At 36.8% G+C, this 15,616-nt stretch overlaps 1 protein-coding gene across 1 annotated transcript in view; it reads right to left on the reverse strand.

Annotated features, from left to right (window-relative positions):
- Positions 1–15,616, reverse strand: part of astn1 (astrotactin 1) — a 277,794-nt gene that overhangs the window by 164,637 nt on the left and 97,541 nt on the right. The window contains exon 12 of the mRNA XM_068339866.1: positions 11,241–11,391. Coding sequence (XP_068195967.1) covers positions 11,241–11,391 — 151 coding nt within the window. The remainder of the gene's footprint in view (positions 1–11,240; positions 11,392–15,616) is intronic.

Genomic DNA, 15,616 nt, shown 5'->3' on the forward strand with positions numbered 1-15,616 from the left:
ATTTATACTGGTTGGCAAATGCTTGCTGCATACTTAGTTTAAGTTTTCTGATCAAATGGAGTGGAGTTTATTTTCTCTGCTGTTTCCAGATGCTCTTTGTTTGTGAGGAGTCAGATCGGGAAAGAATTATATGAAGTCAAAGACAAGCAATAAAGTCGCAAGTTCAACAACTGCAAATATGCTAATTTTTTTTGAACATTGTAATTAAGAGGATTTCTATGATTTAAATGGCTCACAATAATAAGCGCCACTATATTCAAATTGTATTTTCATCTTTCGGCTGATTAACCGTGAAAAACAATGTATAGATTAACTGTGAAGAACAATGTCTTGCTCAAAGGACAAAGTTTCAACCTTACATATATTGCAAACAATATATAAACACGTAGCCATCGCCAAGAAAGACGGGATGGACATTATCTTGGAAGTGCACAGGAGTTTGAACATATGCTATTTTTAACATTTTTACTAATAGGAATGCACTTATAATTAGAATATTACCTGCAACATAAAGTTGATACTAAGAAGACATAAATAACCTAAAATGCCGAGTTAATGAAACCTAAGAATTGCATATATATAGACTAAATAAGAGTACATATGGAAATGCACTGAAACAAAGGGAACTAATTAAAGCAAAAAAGGAGGGTCAAATGTCCAAAAATACAAGTGCAATACCATTCTTCACCCCAGGCTTCTTTAAAGCAGCAGTAGGCATCCTGTAAAAAATAGTCTTGTTATATTTTATGAAACTGTGGCTATGTCCTCACAGTATAGCACAAGACAGATTACTAAAATCAAATTTTTCTTTCAAATCAACATGCAGTATAGGTGAATTGATGCCTCTAAGTTGATTATATATGATAAGAGAGCTGACATTACCAATCCATTTGATAGCACAGAGGAATACTGTCTAGCATGACATCATGTCCTAACCCTAAACCAGTTTACTTTAATATTCATACCCCACAGCAGCTTCCTCTTTCAATATTCAATTAAAACAATACTAAAAAAGACATATGACATTAATTATCAATTTCCACATTTATATAAGCAAAAAGCCCCATAGGCAATGGTGTTTAGGAGACACTTTTATCAAACGTCTGAGTCTACACACTTTCACATTATCCCAATGTCCTGGGAGGAAAAACATCAGCAGTGACAATCTAATGTGGGTCCATTCTTCTTCAAGGCTGAGGTCAAGAGAAATATCTCTGCCAGGTATTGACTCCACTTAACATTGCTTAGTGTTCAAAAATGTGATCGCACTCAAGATTGGCTTTTGTTGCCCAAGGGGACTTTCACTAATACAGCGCAGTGAGGACTACTGTAGCCCGGAGTAAGCAGTCAGTAGCTGTCCAGAATTACGAGGGAAGAATATCTGGCTGGTCAAAGACCAGTAAGATGTCACAGTGGTAGGTTATTTTTTTGCTAGTGCAGGCTGTTGTGTGCTGTCTTCCCTCTGTGCGTAATGAGTGTGTAATTTGTGATTTCTAAGAATTCGCAAGAGTGTTAATAAAATATGGGATCCTGTTTGAACTGGTATTGCTTCACGAGTGAAGAGATGAACATCGGGTCATTGTTGTTGGTCGGAGCAACCCCTTTTTTTGTACTCTATGGATGTCCTGTTGTGAGTTCCTCAAAAGTTCAAATATATTATCTTTCAAGTGTTTGAAATGAATTTCAAATGAATGTTGTTTTTCAGTTTTCTTGTCCTTCGTCTCATCCTCTACTAGTGATGTAAATTATGAAATTACAGTGCGTCCTTGTTCCTCACAGTTAATGCATTCCAGGAACCACATGCAATTAATGAATTCTGTGATAGAGCGATGAACAATTTATCTCTTTATTTCCGGTAATTTAAACGTTTATGAACCCTTCCTATACTTATATAGTCCGAGTCCGAGACTCGCCTAACTAGCGGACTTCCGGATGCTGTCAGCCAATAGAATGCACGTATGGTACCACGTGACTGCCTCACATATTTGGCGATGAGGTGATGTCGTGAGCGTTGATGCGCGAATGAGCACTTTACTTTCAAAGAAGGTTTGTGCAGCACAGGAACTCAATTTTCCGTCTGTATTTTACTATGTGATGCTGTCTACTCGATGTCATTCATTATTTAGATGGTTAAACGTAGCAGCAGTTGCATGTCTGCTGGGACACAATGTAGCAGCAAGATTTCTTACATATTTTTGAGGCAGGGATTATATCACTGTTGCGTGACGCCTTACCCTGACTTTCCATCCATTACAGCATCAACTTTGATATCACTGACTACTTTAAATACCTACAGGTCTGCCCACATTGGCGATTTCAGATGTACAGCACTGAATTCTGTTACAAGATCTCACAGATGAGAAAGTAAATTTAGTTTCAATCAAGGTTATTGTATTTCTTCCAAAATTGTAGACTTAGATTAATGTTAATGTTAAATCAGTTTGGTCGTGTGATAAGGCACAACAAGGGTTAGTGAAAGATTTTCTAAATTGTAGTAATATTGGAATGTCAAGAAATAATTTCAGTAAGTCGAACCTTTTCTTTCTGGATTGCAATTCAGTATTCATTTATTTTGTGTTAGTGCCTATCGTGGAGGAGCTACAGTTTATCCTAGCTGGGTTTAGGTAGCAGAGGGATACACCCTGGGCAAGTCGACAGTTCATCACGTGACCACATAGAAAGACAACCTACCAATCACACTCACATTCAGACCAATAGTTTCTTTTAATGCCACTATCTGCAAGTGCATGATTTCGGTGGAGCAAAAAAAACGGACAACCCAGAGGGAACCCACACTGACACATGCAATCTGAGGTGGATTTGAATAGAGGACCATCTTCCTGTGAGGCAACAGTGCTATATTGTGTTATTTACCAGATACACCTGCAGTCATTTCATTTTAACTCATTGTGAGTCTGCATTTTGATGCCATTTCAAGTTGCACAAGTTTATCTTCACACATCTGCACTCTACACACACCACCTATGCTTGATGCGGGATTATAGTGTAGCAAAGTTCCAAACAAAACAAACAAAAGAAAAACAAGCAAGAAGAACCCCTGAAGTTTAACAAAAAAAAACATTGATGTTTAAATCCCTTCACACACACACACACACACACACACACACACACACACACACACACACACACACACACACACACACACACACACACACACAAGCACACACTCACACAGACACAAACATACACATAAAAATTCAGCTGCCTCAATCAGCTACATTTCCAGTATGTGCTAAACTTATGCAGTATATCAATCCCCTCACACACTGCATGAGCTGTTTGGCACTAAACTACCAGCAATCTGCTCTGTCAACAACATCCTTGTTTTTCACCATTTTGCAGTCAAGATAAGTGACAAGACGCAACTAATTAATCTCGTAATCATCCTGGGCTTATTACACTCTCACTTCCAGAGGCGTTGTGCACCACCTCTCCCCAGGAGTGCAATATATCCGCAAGGAAGTGCAGGTTGGTCAACGCAGACTGCTGCCATCAGTCGACTCTTGCATAAGGAAAATATATTAAATGCAGATGGGACAGCTACCGGCATGAGAAATCTGACAAGGTGCAAAGTGATTAGGGTGGAATCAGAGCGCTGGGGCCCAGCCAGTTTACCGCCCTGATTAAGCGAGAGGCTCATTTATAAGCTTGACAGTCACAGGATAATTACTAAAACACACAGTAATATATGCAACAGCAGCTGGGAGCAGTGTAGCGCAGTGATGGACACGGCTGAGTGGGATGTGTGGATGTGTGGGTGAAGATCAATGACTTTGCTAACTTGTAATGATGCTAAGAGGTGGTCGTTAGATAAACAGCATAATCATGACATGTCTCTTTCAAACAACGTACCGATCCATTTAGGAAGTATGGTAAGCTATTCTAAAGGGTACTGAATCTAAATCAATAAAATAAGATAAATATTCAACTACCTCCTTCTCTCCATTAGGATGCACTTGCATAACACTGAAAAACTCTGGTCCATATACTCACCTACTTTGAACATCTACATTTCCTTAAGACTGAAATTGTGTTAATTGATCACCAGCTTACAGAAATATAAGTAAACTGCATATGAATGCTGTTTCTTTCCGTCAATTTTCTGAAGCAGCCAGAACACATTCAGCAGTAATGGGATGACATCAGCACACTTTCAAAAGCTACAGAAAAGTTACTCCAAATGAAGTGACATCATTTCACAAAATTCAATAAGTTTAATTAAACACCAATGCAGTCACAGACTGCAACATCCCACGACACCCCTGAATTCAAAACTTTACCCTGTACTACTAACATGGGTCAAAGATCAAAGCTAGTGCTCTAACCTACTTTCATAGCTCAAATCACTAGCTTTGATCTGTGGTCTTACACTGGCCTTCTCCCTTGTCTTTCTGTCTTATTTGGTTCGAGTGTACAAAAGTTGAAATTTTACCTTCACCTCGTTTTTACAAGGTCAAGGCCATCATCTCATTTTCATCCCCTTTGCCATCCAAGTAACGTGCTTTTTGTTTCAAAGGGGATGAAAATGAGATCTTGACCTTGAGAAAACTAGGTCAAGGTCAAATTTTAACTTTTGGACACTCAGGAACTTGATAAGATAGAAAGATGAGGGAGAAGGGCAGTGTGAACAAAACCATAGATCAAAGCTAGTGCTTTGATCAATGAGTAGGTCAGAGCACCAGTTTTGATCTTTGACCAATGCAAGTAGGTCACGGTAAAATTTTGAATTCAGGGGTGTTGCGGGATGTTGCAGTCCCTGACTGCTTTGGTTCTATCTGCAATGGTTGCGGAGATATTTGGTGGACTGACGGACAGACAAATGGATGGACGAACACATGAACACTGACAATTACAATACATCACCGCTTTGAAGCGGGATGTAACAAGTCCTAACCAGTGTTGTCTATTGCTGAGTGAATTGCAGATTTATAGTGAGGGGCAATGTGTACCATCAAATATGAAATCAGGGACAAAAAAAACAAAAATTCTAAGTGAATGGAGTGATAGAAACAAAGACAGAAAAAGGCAGCAAAACAAAGAGAGGCAGAGAGAGAAAAAGAGCAATTCAGTGGACAAATACGTGCAGGAGATGAGCATGAAGCAGCTGAAGGCTTTGATTGATATCTCAATAGAATACTGAGGAAGAAGCAAGTAAACTGCTGTCTTATCACAAAATGGTTGTCTGTAGTTCATGCACATAAACAAGACTGAATAAAGACATTGATGGGAAAGCAGCCATTCTAGCAGTGAATTTCACTAAAAAAAGAAGTTATTTATGCTGGCCCTAAAAATAACAATTCTTGTTTCCTATCTTATATCATGAATTTTCCAAATATTAATATTCCATCATTCATAATAATAAATTTATATAAAATATAAATTATTTTATTTAAATACAAATTATAATTCAGTGCTTAAAACATTGACGGTATCGATGGCATCTCTCCAGTACAAAAGAGTGTGTCTATAAAGTTTAGAGTCAAATAACAATTTGCTCACTGAACAACAGAATATTGTTTACTGCTTCATTGGATATCCATGGTATACAGAGTTCTTTTATTGTGTGTTAGAATGGCCATGTAGTAGCAGAATTTTAGACCATCCTATATTGGCGATTTCATTAACAAAATTAATATTAATTATGCAACCACATGATAAGATTACAAAGTTCTAGTAAAGAAAATAATAAATTGTATTTGATGTTAAAATGGAAATGTTTCTTAGCCTTGATGGTTCAATGAGAGGGACAGCGCATACTAATAATGCACATGAAGGGAGTTTATGACATGATCTAGTATTTTGCTTTTAAACTGTGAGAAGAATTTCAATGAACAGAAAACAAAATGTTTTCTTTCTCCAGTTCTGCAGTGGAATCTGATTACCGGTTCTTGTTTATTTAAAATGTATTTAAAGATCTAATGTGTAGGATTTAGGGGGATTTAGTCATATTAAAAAAAAAAATCATTATTTATACATTTGTTTTCATCAGAATATAGTACTTGAAAGTTAGTATTGTTGTTTTATTCTTACCCTAGAATGAACTCAAGAATATGCTGCACACATCAGCTATGAATGTCTTGTATTCTTCCATTGTGACAATCTTTCAATCTTGAGTGAAACATGTTGCACACATGGAATAAAGAAACTACTTTAAAATTATAGTATGTTCTAAAAAACATAATTCTTATCTAATGGACAGTTACTATTGCTTTCATATACTGGAATGTGATGCATATTTATATCCACGTTTGTCAGGAAGCCTTTGGAAAGTCAGATAATGCACCATGAATAAAAAAATGAAGTCCAACAGGGGAGGCAGCCTAATATTGACTTAATTTTTTTTAAAATTTTCAAATATTATTTTCAGTTTCATCAGTTTGGTTAAGTCAGAAAATATGTCTGATATACCAGTTTATGCAACAATTATGTTTGGTTTAATGGCTCTAAATACAGACTTTCATTTCACAAGAAGCACAAGCCAATAACAGCCCTATTTGCCAGTCACAGCAGAGTGGATCACAATTATGGGAAAAAATATTATTGGAGGTCTTGACCACAGGGTTCATCATATGCACAACTATATTTCTATAATATTTTCATCTATATTTTACACGTCTCAAGGAAGACATCATTAGAAAGTATGAGAACACCAGTGTGCACCGCTATATCCTGCACAGTGGTTCTTTAATGGGAGAATAGTCTCATAAATGAGAACAGTATTTCCAGATCTTGTCAAGAAACTCTCCTAGCCAACCAATCTTACATAGCACTTCCCAAAGAGGCTCAAATATTTTGTTCAATAATAGCATAAGTCTTTGGATATCTGTTTCATTTGGGGTTACAGTAGAGTTTGGTGAAGATTAAGAAATGATAGGAGAACAGACACATAGCGGAAAACAAGTAAAAGAAAGTACAGACATTATTTTTATTTCAGAAATGTTCTTAGAAAATATCTCAGTATTCAACATGCTCAAGGGATTAAAATATAACAGGACCATAAATAATTAATAGAATACAAAGGGCGCATCTCATGACTCCTCAAAGCTTTTGCAAGAAATCTTTTCACTGGTTCTTCTTGGATCAAAGTGAGACTAATTTCACAGGGAAGGAATCCGATTTTTCTTTTTTCTTTCTCTGCAGCTTTTTGCAAGGATTTGCAACAAACTGCAACATGTACAAGTTTCCCTTTCGATGTTGGTGAAAACAAGTTGCTGTTTAAAGTAATAAGCAATTATGTGCAAAGGAAGACTAATATTATAAAATATAAATTTTCTTCTTGTCACAATTTATTCCCGCATCTGGGAGATACATGGTGAAAGAAATGAAAGGTTGATGAATTTAAACATAATCACATACCTGCTATAGTTCAAATGCCAAATCTTCACAGTGACATCTTTTACAGAGCAGAACCACTGCATACTGCTTCATCACATTGGAATCAATAATATTTACTTGTTCAAATCATCATGCACATTCCATGTCCAAAATATAATCATACTACACTACTGGCCTCGCTTCATCATCTCTTCCAACCTGTCTGTCTCACTTTTTGTGCTTCCTGCTAGAGCGCCCCTGGTGGCGGTTAACCCATGAAAATTTAGTGATTAGCTGCATCGTTGTTTAAGCCTAAAGGTTCACAGTGTATGAAAAAAGTAGCAGCTTACATGCTGGAATTTATGGTATAGCTAAATTATTATAATTATACATTTGTATGTATATATTCATCCTATTTATTAAATTAATTAATATATTTAATTAAGCTGTAGACGAGATGATTACAGTGGTGTTGTCTACAAAACAAATGGATAGACAGACAGAAGTTAAATACTGCATCTACTATTCCTAGTGCGAAAAAACTGATGCCCCCATACACGGCTGAACTGTGACAGTGCTTGTATTTTTTTTGTTTTTAATATTTTGAACATCATCATATCTTGATCATGTTTTACAACTGGATTTTTAACCTGCTTCTTTCAATTTCTAACAGTGTATGAATATAATATAATAGAAGAAGTGAATTTAAATTGGGGGACTCCCTTTCTGTTATTAAATCGCGCTTCAAAGTGGTGATGTATTGTAATTGTCAGTGTTCGTCCGTTTGCTTGTTTGTCCACCAAATATCTTTGCAACCGTTGCAGATAGAAAGATGAAACAAAAAGCACATGACTCAAGCGGTAAGGGGGATGAAAATGAGATGATGACCTTGACCTTGAGAAAACTAGGGCAAGGTCAAATTTTAACTTTTTTTTACACTCATGAACCGGAGAAGGCCAGTGTGAGTAAGACCATAAATCAAAGCTATTTCTTTGATCAATGACAGTAGGTCAGAACACTACCTTTGATCTCTGACCTATGCAAGTAGGTCAGGGTAAAATTTTGAATTCAGGGTTGTTGCGGGATTTTGCAGTCTGTGACTGCATTGGTTCTTGTTATTATTATTATTATTGTTGTTGTTGTTATTGTTATTGTAATTCTCGACAATGCATCTGAAGGTGGGGCAAAGGAATACTTTGGAATAAAATTTTCGAGAGTTCATAATTAACCAGTTTTAGTCAATGTAATATCTTCACTCACATTTTTTTAAAAATAGTATACAACGTTAAATACAGTTACCTCCCACACTGGATAATTTCTGTGGATCACAAAAATGTTAAAGATTTGGTATTATTCTCTTCATATCATGATTGATCATCAAAAGATTTAGTCTAACATGGTTGTAATTGATTTCTGCAAATCTCACTTGAGTAAAATTATATTGTTGGCATACAAGGAGATTTTGCAGTCAATTACTTCTGCATTTATTACATAACAATCTGGGCACAAATGTATTGCTTGCTGTAGGGCAGGGGTGTCCAAACTTTATATAAGAAGGGCCTAATTTTATATAGTGAACGTGCCCAAGAGTCAAACAACTCCAACTTTCTTTGTGAAAGTGAATATTTCTGGAAACTTGCATGTATCTAGCTGCTGTTAAAAAGAGAGAGAGCTGCAAGTGTTGCTGCATCACTTGCTGTCACAGTGAAGCTCGTCAGGTCCAGCTGCAGGTGAGGTGGAGTCTCATCAGAATCCATGGTGAAGGGAGAAGAGAATAACAAGACATCCTTTTTTTGATAGGCGCAAAATCCCCAAAGCAGTCATCAAACTCACCAGCCAGGGATACAATGCTCGCTGCATACTCCTGCATTTGCACTCCCATATCGATGTTCATGATGTCCCCCAGAGCTGGAAATGTGTGGTGCAGGACTCCGTTAGAGACAAGTGTCTCTGGAAAAGTTGTAGCTTTGTCCCAAAGGCCTTGATGTGTGCGACTGGTTGACTGACTACTACATCTTGTCCTGATGGCTAACATTCAACGCATTCAGATGCTTTCTTATGTCAACCAAGAAACCCTCAAGGTTGCCATAGATTCAGTTTTAGACAGTTTTTGTGTTGGCTTCCCAAAGTCTGTTCAATTTCCACATTAAGAAAATAAAAACAACAACGCTGCAGTGTGGTTCTCTTGTGGAGCCACCTCACACCATTGTGATATATTACATTGTGTTCAGCCTGTATTTAAGTTCCTTTAACTTTTCAACATGGTGCTCTTGGATAGCGTTTTATAAAGGGGCCATATTATGAAGAACCAATTTTTTTTTGTCTCTATGTCCTCTCTAACCCTACCAACTCCTAGAATGTGCAAAACAGACAGGGTCTGATTCGACTGTGCAGCCCATAAACTTGTGAAACGGTGCTCAGACGCGCTGATCAGAATCAGCTGCTTTAGTGATGGAAAGAAAGGAGTGGTTTGCATAGCCCGGCCCCTGTCTGAAAGAGAACACTCCCCTCTTCCCGGATAATGAGGTGTTTTTCCCAAAGATGAACTGATACAGGCACCGTAAACATTAGACCATGCTACTGTTAGCCACAGTAGCATGGGCTACATGCCCCGTCAGTGAGACGGACATGTAACAGACAAAGCAGGCACTGACAGACAGAGCTTTTAGCATTTAAAGGTGCACACACAGAAACAGCTTGTTCTCAATAGAGCTAATTTGTCCAACTTTTAGATAGGTGAAATTCATGACCATGGATCAGTTTGGGGAAATACATTTCAAATACAGTATAGTTGGACATCTGACAGCTCTTGTGAAATTGATGAAAAGACAATTCCATGGGAGCTTTAATAGATTTAACCATACATTTTTAATGGAGGTGAAGTGAAATCCCATCTGATTCTACTATTTCTCTTTCTTATATTTTCCTATTTGATTTCACACTTCATAATCTCCCTGTTGTCACAGCACAGCTAATTGACTTTAAGAGTCATTCAGCACTATTGGTCATTTCTGTTGTTTTAAGTAGTCCTTGCAAACTTGCCTTTTTGACTGTTTCAGTTTTTTCGCATATAGATAGCTGTAAACATTGCAGATCTACATTCTACTTTTGTTCTGGCTTTTTGTTTAGCTATGCATCCCCTACAACCCTGTCTGGTATGTTCTAATCTTTAAATGGAATATTTTCCCATTAAAAACATCTCACAAGCTGTTTCCCTCTCCTTGAAGTGCACTGAAAGAGATAAGATGAAGCACATTGCATTGCGTAAATAGCATTTCCTCAGCCCACCTGAAAGACTTTACCCAAATTCATTGAAGTACTTGAAAAGAAATTACACTGGACTAAAAGGATGAGGGACGGATAAACCTGGCAGTTTATTGATAGAAGGGGGAGGGGGGGTTCAGAGAAGCAAAACTGCAGTCAATTTTTTATAAATAATTGGAACAGCTGGAGACAGTATAAGCCGTTGTACTGCATTCTCTGGTTGCTAAGCACCACCTGGAGGTAATGAATGTTTGGACATGTCTTCCCATTCACTTGAATGTAAAACAGTGTCTAAACTTTTTTTTGTCATATGATATGTTGAAAGATTTATATGCTAGTAGATGCATTTAAACATTAATGGCCACCGCAGGGTGTATAAACATCATAAGAATATGAACCAATGGTGAATAAACCACATCAGTGGGCATCAAATCAAAACTCCCTCAGGCCTGAAGATGGAGGGATTGAAATCTATCTTACTGTATTGAGTCAATCATAAAAGGATGTGTACAGACGAAGAGCAGTGTGATATGCAGTACTTTAGCTTTATGTAGTGCAATATCAGTGAGTGGTCATGTCCTGTTAATGCAGCTACTAAATGGCAGCTTCAAGCCAGAGATAATAAAAGAATAATGACTCACCACACATCCGGTGGAGTCCAGCTTTCGGTCAGATATGCAACGGAAGTTGCGACTGCAGCCTCCATTGTCTTTAGTGCAGTCTCTGACGGGCCCAAAGGAGTCCAGTAGAACTTCCAGAGAGTCAAATGAGGAACTGATCATCAACTCCTCTCTGTCAAATCAAAATCAGGGACAGAAAGTTTGTTTAAGTGAATACCTTTATTGAATAACTAGTACTGCTGATGCCACTGTTGCACTGCAGTAAATCGGTTAATGTCAAGCTGCTCTTTCAACAGCACTTTGCAGCAGGTCAAACAACCAAATACTACACCAGAATGCAACTTCTGTCATTTATGTCAGTGGATTTGATTGACATCAGAATATAATGAGACCAAAAAAAAAACTTCCTTACAATTCTGAATTTGTGATGTCATTCATTGATTACAGCTGAAACAATTTTTCAAGCCAGTAAAGTTGGAAATCATTAGTACTTTTTCTTGATGAGTTACAAGAAATATAACCCTCTCCACAAAAGGGTGTGTAGCAGGAGTTGACAGACATCAATCGTTAGCATTTACTGGTGTAAGCCAGAAACAGCTTGTAGATCTCATTTGAGTGATTTTTAGACAGTAAAACTCAGGACCACCGATCGATTGTGGGTTGATTTTGAATACAGTATAGTTGGACATCTGACAGCTGTGTGAATTGTTTTAAAAGAGTATAATAGGCCAAAACAAAGGCCTAGTGAGCAGACCCCATGTAGATGATCAAACTTAGAACACACTGTTCTGAGTTTGGTCCAAGGTTTTCTGGAACTGCAGTTGACACAACTCCAAGAATTATGTGTAAAATAATGCACCTTTAATTATTTGATAGAAATAGAAATTAGATTATAAATTTCTCTGAAATCCACAAATCTTGTGTAGAAAAAATAGAACATATGAAAGCATTTAATATATTTACCTGAAGCTTCCCAGACCTTATTAAAGTATTAAAACAATTATATAATCTGTAAATTTATAAATTATGAACTTGTCTTTGATTGTATTTCATCAATGGTCTTTGTAACCACACCAGTAATACATAAATAGGTAAGTGACCACATAAATATATAAATAAATAACTGTGCACCTTTAATACCAAGTCACAGTCAGTTACAAAGGGTTTCACACAATAAAATCACATATAACACTGAGGCAATGACAGTGAAACACAAAAAAAGCAGTTTGAAAGAGGTTCACCAAAACTGGTGCAACCTCAAGGAATTTGTTTTTTTCTTACAACTTGACTAATAATTCATTCATACGTGCCATGACACTACCTAATCAACAGAAGGCTGAGCGGAGCTCATCAGTCTTCATCCATCATCCAGGGAGCAAAGTGATAAGTGATTATTGAACATTGAGGTAGACAGTCCAAAAGCAGTGTAAATCAGAAGCTACAAGAAGTTGTCACTAATGTTCCCCTCTAGGCCCTTTGAAGAGGTTTAATATTTTCATCAGAACATAGATCAGAAAGAAATTAGTTATTTACACGGCGTCTTGAAGGAAGCTGCCAAATAAAAATGAAATGTTCAAAAAGAAAGCTGGGTAGAAATGTATAAACACAGCGAGGAAGACTCAACATTGCACGCACAGACAGAATGCATTTAAAGCAAACATCATGTAAAACTACTTTATGCACCATAAGAAACATCAGAACTGCTGGTAACAGAAACCAAAATAAGTATTATTAAAAATACAATACCTTATCCAAAAGCAATATTTATTTTTGACAGAGTGTTGATATCAAACAAATTTTAAGACACTTACACAGTTTAAAGGTAAATACAGATTACAATGACATATCATGACACTTATTTTAATTAATTTTTAATTTTAATTAACTTGTTTTATACGATCCACAATTGTAACAAGACAACATCTGAAATATCCCGTATTCCTCCTCAACTTGATGGTTGGGCTCCCCAAGTGGTTTGAAATCTGAAGGCTCAGGATTAACAAAGGAACAGGACTGGTAGCAAACTTCTGGTAGCAAACTTATGAAAGATTTTCTTTATACCCTCACTTGTTGGAGTCTCTTAATTTTCCACTTTGTAATCATTCTACATCCTCTTCTACTGTATACCCTGTTACTGTCTCTGATGGTGGACAAAGAGCAGAAGTGGATAATGGTGATAGATGTGGTGATACAAGTTGAAGGTGAAGTACCAAGGGTTGAAAGAACACACACTCTCTCTCTCTCTCTCTCTCTCTCTCTCTCTCTCTCTCTCTCTCTCTCTCTCTCTCTCTCTCATATATATATATATATATATATATATATATATATATATATATATATATATATATATATATATATATATATACATATATACTGTATATACCTGTATATATGCACTGTGATTCAAATGTTTTCCTAACTTTCTCATTTAAAGCATAGTAGGTAAGAAATTTCTTTCTATGCATAGGCTCAGTTTATTTTTAACAATATCATCATTCACACCTCTCACAAATATACAGCCTTAATTTCCTAATCTTAAAGTCAGAAATTTGTCCCGAGTTGACAGGTAATGTGGAAAATGTTCTAGGATCTGCCAGAACACATAGTCTACACAGCAACGGGCAGTAGGCTGAGCTCAGAATAGATTCTCATTTGTTGATTCGAGAATGTGTCGTAGTTAAATCACTGACTGCAAACCTGCAACCTGCACACCTGCATCTATTCTGCAGCTGGCACAGTTGCTCCCCATCATCTCATCACTTCTTCAGTTTATCAAAGCCAGCTCTCCTCCCAGTCTTCACTAGATCGTCCGATGACCATAACAGCATCGACAACACTCAGGTCATTTTTTTCAAGAGCTTTTTGATGAACGTTACCTTGGATTCTGTAAGTAGTTATTATTCCCCTGTGCTCCAGAATCTTCTGCCTGCCCAGCCACCACCTGTGTCATCAGCTTCACTCCTTTTTTCCAGCCGCCGTACCATCACCGTGCAGCTTCCCTCTGCCCAGCCTGCCCTGTTTGTTTTTTCTCAATTAATCCCTTTTTTGCTTCTCCCTTCTGTGCGCTGCGTTTGGGATCACTTGTTGCCTCACCTTCACCCCCCTAAACAGACTGTTCTCATAAAAATTGTGCACTTGTACAGCTGGTGCTTCTTACAAAAATTATCCCTGTAAATGGTCAGTTGGGGATGACCCCTACATGTACATAGAAAATGCAGCTGGGACAATGCCAAGAGAGTCTTGTCATTGGTTGAACTGCAGTATCATTGTAACTCGATATATATCATTCTTCTTTGTTATTATTACTGTTAGCAATTTTCTCATGTCACTTCTTCAGTCTTATCATTCTCTGCAGAGTGATCAGCCGTCACCATCACCAGTATCCTGACTACTTAGGAATAATTTCTTTCGCAATAATTTCTTTTGCTGCTTGGGGTAGACGCCTTTCACATCTCATTGAAAGATATAAGAACAAATACTTTCCTGACAGTTACAAAACATTATCTGCTGTAACAACAATTATATTGCTTTTATTCATTTTCCCACATTACTGAAATATCAATTGAGAAAAACAAAATGTAATCAATGAAAAAACAAACTACAGTGTATGGATTAATATGTAGAACCCAAGTCCACCATGTGCTTACCCACTAACAGGTAGAACACCTAAACATTGTCAAAGACATCTGTGAATATTTAATTTGCATATCTGACAAGTAAAAAGGCAGCACGCATTTTTTATATTCAGTTAAGTTTCAAACAAGCAAGCCAGCAAGGTATAAATCTGGAAACACTACTGTTTTTCACTGTGCATCCGGTTGTCATAATAGTTAAAGGGGTTTCAAGGGCTAGCATGGTTGGCTTTCCTATTCACTTGAAAATCAGAAGTTAATATTGAAAAACAGCATAATCAAAAGACAGGTATTATACTATTTAAAGAGAAAGGTAAGAAGCTTAAAATTTTATAGAATGAAATTATAATAAATGTTATAGATGTTAATTACTTTATATAATTTTCAAAATATTTTCCTTACTTTATATAATTTTCTCCTAAAACAGAGGATTCTGATTGAATTCACAGAATGAGAAATGAAAGAAATGGAATCTCAAAATACTGGTCAGAGAAGCCTCATTTAATCATTTGGATTATGTCTCTTGTTTCCAGCCAATAACTCTGTTAATTACTGATGCATCTGAGTGGGACAATGTTTTGAATGCCATTGAGATGAAGATAAGATGAAGACATCGTTTACAAATTCCATATTCAGCACTGCAGAACACTTAATTCTCCATTAACCTGTCTTCATAGCATTCAGTATTTCTGTCATGTTTGATATTGAAGATGCCTTGTGTTTATTCATGTTTGAATGCTTTTGGTTGTACATTTTTTAAAAATG

The sequence above is a fragment of the Antennarius striatus genome, chromosome 18, assembly GCF_040054535.1.
Source record: "Antennarius striatus isolate MH-2024 chromosome 18, ASM4005453v1, whole genome shotgun sequence".
NCBI lineage: Eukaryota > Metazoa > Chordata > Actinopteri > Lophiiformes > Antennariidae > Antennarius > Antennarius striatus.